General features: G+C 44.6%; 1 protein-coding gene across 1 annotated transcript in view; it reads right to left on the reverse strand.

The window, feature by feature from the left end:
* Positions 1-2,034: 2,034 nt before the first annotated feature.
* KLK5 (kallikrein-related peptidase 5) overlaps positions 2,035-5,610 on the reverse strand; it is a 19,569-nt gene continuing 15,993 nt past the window's right edge. The window contains exon 5 of the mRNA XM_006897283.1: positions 2,035-2,190. Coding sequence (XP_006897345.1) covers positions 2,035-2,190 — 156 coding nt within the window. The remainder of the gene's footprint in view (positions 2,191-5,610) is intronic.

Consider the following 5,610-nt stretch of genomic DNA (forward strand, 5'->3'; position numbering starts at 1 on the left):
CCATAGAGGGCCTTCCCCTCCTGCACCGTCCCTCCACCCTCCCAAGCATGATGTCCTTCTCCAAGGACCGGTCTCTCCTCACAGCATGTCCAAAGTGTGTTAGACGGAGCCTCAGAATCCTTGCCTCCAAGGAGCCACCCGGTTTAACCCTTTCCAGGACAAATCTGTTTGTTTTCCTAGCAGTCCATGGTATTCTCAATACTCTTCTCCAGCACCACAGCTCAAAAGCATCAATTCTCCTTCTATCCTCCTTGGTCATTGTCCCATGACACCTAACAACAACAATAACAAGATAGCCTGTTGTCGACTGAGGGCAAAGTATTAATAACGAGACAGAACACCAAAAATGAGATAAAACAGAGAGCATAAAACAGGGGATGAACAGTTCCAACAACTGAAACAGCCACAAGCCATTCCTCTCTGAGTCTTTATTGAGAATCATGGGAAGTGACTAATAAAGAGAATTCTTTTGTAAATGAAGCCGAGTTTGTCCTCTATTATCAACCTAATACTTAGCTCAGAAAGGAAGTAGTTCACAAGTATAGACTTTTAACACTTCCTCTGCAGGTGGACTTAGCTGTCATTGGTCAGCAAGAAGCACCTCATTTCCTGTGATCTGTCACAAGAGGAATTCCAGTTTATATTTTGCTTCCTTCAATTCCTGATTAAGCATATGATTTATCATATACTATTTGGCTTCTCATAATAGTCAACACCATAATCTAGAGGGAGAAAGTGGCTTATTCGTGACCTCTCACTATTATAGACAGAATGTATTCCCCCTACACTAACATGGATTGGGATTTTAGAATATATAAAGGCAACTCTGGTGGCCTGTTGTTGTGTACCATCTTGTTGAAACTGAGGCATAGCTGACCTTCCAGCAGGTTTTCGGAGACAGCTAATCGCACAGGAGGAGATTTCCCATCTTTTTTTCCCATGGAGCAGCTGCTGGATGTGAATTGCATGCCTTTGGGATTGCAGTGCAGCTTCTTTCCACAAGGCCACCAGAGCTCCCTAAGCATTGGAATGTTAACTCCTATACTTGTGGATGTAACCCTATTTGGGAATAATTTTCACTGTTGCACAAATGAGGCCATTGCCAATGTAAGGAGTGTGTGAGCCAATCACTTTTTTCAAAAAAAATTTTGTTTTATTATTTTTCTGCATGTGTACCATCAAATCATATCTGACTGGTACAGGAGGAGATTGTCCCTCCTTCTTCAGCAGAGCATCTGGTGGATTTGAACCGTGCACCTCTGGGATTGCAGTGCAGCTTCTTGCCACTAGGCCACCAGAGCTCACCAACCAATCACTTTTAAGATATGAAAAGAGAGAATTAAGCCTAGCAAGCAGAGATGGGTAAAGACAGATGCTTCACCAAGTAATTGTTCAACAGCAAGTGCAATAATGCAAGGACCTTCCTCCAGAACCAACCTTCTAGAAAAGCTTTTCTCTAGATCTACTTCCTGGAAGTCAGACTACTAGCCGCCTAAAATGTGCAGAAATAAATTTCTGGTTGTTAAAGTCACATACTTGTGACATTTCCATTACAGGAGCTTTAGTTAACCAAGGTAGAATTTGGATACCAGAAACCGGGCACTGTTCTAAACAGATACCTAGAATGTGGAAACTGTCTAATTCGGACAATGTGGAATTGTCTATGGGTGAGAGACACAGAAAGGAGGCTACACACACACACACACACACACACACACACACACACACACAGAGTCCATTTCTCCTCAGACATTTTATTTCTGGGACCTTATTAGGGTCACGGCTGTAGAGAAAAGATAGACCTTGAACCTGAGGAAAGTGGCACTGTGGAGACTGGTCATTCTGGAAATGTTCTCCAGGATTCAGCCATAATGATATGGTAAGCATGTGGTCAGATAAGGCGACTTCTGAATCCAGAAGATACTGGGAAAGCAAGCGCTGGAGAAATCCAGAAGTAATGGGTCCGGAAGAAGTGTCTGTAGGAGGTGGAACTTGTAGTGGAGAGAGGAGCTGAATTCTGGGTCTCGGGTTGACTCATGAGTTCTTTCGAATGGTGTCGTGGATCCACTTGGTGAACTGGCAAAGGTTGGTGTAGACACCGGGCTTGTTGGGCTTGCCACAGGGGAAATCTCCCCAGGACACGAGCCCCTGGAGGGAGTCATTGCAGACGACGGGACCCCCGGAGTCACCCTGTAGGGGGAAGAGGAGAAGGAGGCATGGAGAGAGGAAAAATATGGAGAGGTAGAAAGGAGGAGACAAGAGACTCCCAGAAAGACAGAGATGGGAATGGACAGCCACAGACAAAGACATGGAGACCGAAATGACAGAGACCCAGAAAAAGACAGAGAGATACAAGAGGAAAGAGAAGGAGAGACAGAGAGGAAGAACATTAGTAAAACTTCACTCTGAGTCCAACCTTTAGAACTCTCAGTTACTTCATTGTGGTTTGAAAGGTTGGAGGGTCAACGAATGAGAGGAAGACCCTCAACAAGACTGATTGACACAGCAGGTTCCATGCCACAGTGGGCTTGAGTGTGTCAGAGATGATGAGGTTGGCACAGGCTAGAACAAGTCTCAATCCATTCTTCAAAGGGTCACTATGAGCCATACTCAACTCGACAGCACACAACAACCGCCGAAAGGAGTCCTGAAGGCACAATGATTCATATCTCAGCTGCTAACTAAAAGGCCAGCGGTTCGATCCCCCATCACATGTCAGAAAGAGATGGCTGTTTGCTTCTCGAAAGGTTTTCAACTCTGTAGTTCTTACAGGACCATGATGATTCTAAACAGACTCAAGACAAAGGGCACAGGGTTATCCAACCCCGAAAGTTCTTGGGTGGTGCAGACAGTCTGCACTGGGACTGTGAGTTTAAAAGGTTGGTGGTTCGAACCCACTCAGCAATAGAAAAAGCCTGGCAGCCTGTTCCCATTAAAAAAATTATTGTTGTTGTTGTTGTTATGTGCCGTTGAGTTGTTTGTGACTCATAGCGACCCTATGTACAACAGCCTCAGCAATAGAAAAAGCCTGGCAGCCTGTTCCCATTAAAATAATTGTTGTTGTTGTTGTTGTTGTTATGTGCCGTTGAGTTGTTTGTGACTCATAGCGACCCTATGTACAACAGCCCTAAACTCTGCTCTATCCTGTGACTGGACACTCCTTACATGTCCAAAGTATGTCAGACGAAACCCCAGAATCCTTGCCTCCAAGGAGTAGCCTGGTTTAACCCTCTCCAGGATGAATCTGTTTGTTTTCTTGGCAGTCCATGGTACATTCAGCACTCTTCTCCAGCACCACAGCTCAAAGGCATCAGTTCTCCTTCTATCCTCCCTAGTCATTGTCCAACTCTCTGATGGATAACAAGTAATAGCAAAGACCATGGCCTGTATCAGGCGCACCTTAGTCTCCAGAGAGACACCGTTGCTCTTGAATACTTTAGTCAAGAAAAACCAATACAGCAGCAATGCAGCTATTTAACACCTGGGGTCACCACTAGTCGAAATGGACTCGACATAACTAACATCAGCTAATCTCTCTCCAGATATCTTCACCAAGTTTAAACAAATTATTGTGATTTTGGTATGGATTCATAGAGAAAATTGGTTTTCCTTTCAACAGTTCATGCATGTTTTGTTTCCAGACATTGACTGCAACCCCCACAATGCAGCAGCACTCTTCCCACTCCATTCCTATATTTCCTGTTTCCGTTTGTCCATCTTTCCTATCCTTATATGTCTCCCAAACTTTACCCCTGGGAAAATTACTGCCTTTTGGTCTTGCATGGTTGCTTGTTCACTGGATTGTTATTCATCTTAATGCTGTTACATGCTGGGGAGTCTGAACCCTCCAGTGAGGTGGCCCAGTGGCAAGAAGCTGTGCTGCGATCCTGAAGGCACGTGGTTTGAAACTACCAGCTGCTCCATGGGAGAAGGATGGGCATTCTCCTCCTGTGTGAAAACGTGCTGGAGGGTCAGCTATGGGTCGGTCCCAAACAGATGATACAAAACAGTAACAACAACAGATCACACAGGAAGTGATTGCTCATCTTTCTCCCTCAAATCAATGAGTGGATCTGAACCGACTGCCTTTAGGTTGGCAGAGAAAGAAACTCTTTACCACAAGCTGCCAGAGTTCTTTAATCACCTTCTAGGACCTGCCTAAGGATTAAATGGAAGTTGAGTCCCTGGGTCTTCATTTCAGACTCTGCTTCTCAGCACTTTTTTCCTTTTGTTTTTCTATCTTTCTCATGTTTGTCTCTTTCTCTCCCCTCGAAACTTTGGATGTATGTTATGGCAACATCATAATGGATGGTGATGAGATTGAGATTTTTCAGTTTTGGTTTGCTTGGCTCCACAGTCAACATTTTTGGCACCAGCAGCCAGGAAATTGAAAGACGTATTGCCATGGGAAAGTCTGCTGTTAGGGACCTCTCCAAAGTACTGAAGAGCAATGGTGCCACTCTGGAGACTAAGGTGCACCAGATACAGGCCATGGTCTTTGCAATCATTTGCTATGCATCAGAGAGCTGGACTAGAGATGATAGAAGGAAAATCAATGCCTTTGAGCTGTGGTGCTGGAGAAGAGTATTGACTATACCATAGACTGCTAAGAAAATAAATAGGTTCGTCCTGGAGAGGATTAAACCAGGCTGCTTCTTGAAGGCAAAGATTCTGAAGCTTCCTCTGACATACTTTGGACATGTTACATCCTTGGAGAAGGACATCATGCTTGGGAGGTTGGAGGGACAGTACAGGAGAGGAAGACACTCTACGAGATGGATTGATTCAATGACTGGGGGTAATCGGGGTAGGTGTGTCGGAGACAGTGAGGTTGGCACAGGACAGAGCAGGGTTTAGGGCTGTTGTACATAGGGTCGCTATGAGTCGCAGGCAGCTCAATTGGCACATAACAACAACAATGTGTACCTAATAGAAATGTCATGAACAATCCATAGAATTCATGTATTAACGCTATAGACATTATAGAATTCATATAATTAACCTTTTAGAAATCATACAGTTCATATATTAATGTCATAGGGATTATGGAATTCGTATATTAACTTTCTAAAAATTAGTTCATATATTAACTTTATAGAAATGATAGAATTCATGTATTAACTCTGGAGAGACAACTGAGATGATTAGTATTACATGACAGTGTTGTTTTTGTTGCCATTGTGTTAGAATGGGCTCTATGCTGACCACCCCCTCCAGTGGGTTTTCAGAGGCTGTAAATCACATGGGAGGAAATAGCCAATTTTTCTCCAAGGAGCAGCTGGCAGATTCGAAACACTTGCCTTTGGGTTGGCAGCGCACCTCCTTACGCACTAGGCCACCAGAGCTACCTTGCATGGCAAAGTTGTTGTTGTTGTTATGTGCTGTCGAGGCGTTTGCGACTCATAGAGACCCTATGTACAACAGCCCTAAACCCTGCTCTAGCCTGTGCCAATCGCATTGCCTCTGACACACGCATCCCGATTACCCCAGTCACTGAATCAGTCCACCTCATGGAGGGTCTTCCCCTCCTGCGCTGTCCTTCCACCCTCCCAAGCATGATGTCCCTCTCCAAGGACCTGTCTCTCCTTACAACATGTCCGAAGTATGTCA

The sequence above is a fragment of the Elephantulus edwardii genome, unplaced genomic scaffold, assembly GCF_000299155.1.
Source record: "Elephantulus edwardii isolate Elephantulus edwardi_28Jun2011 unplaced genomic scaffold, EleEdw1.0 scaffold00208, whole genome shotgun sequence".
NCBI classification, from domain to species: domain Eukaryota; kingdom Metazoa; phylum Chordata; class Mammalia; order Macroscelidea; family Macroscelididae; genus Elephantulus; species Elephantulus edwardii.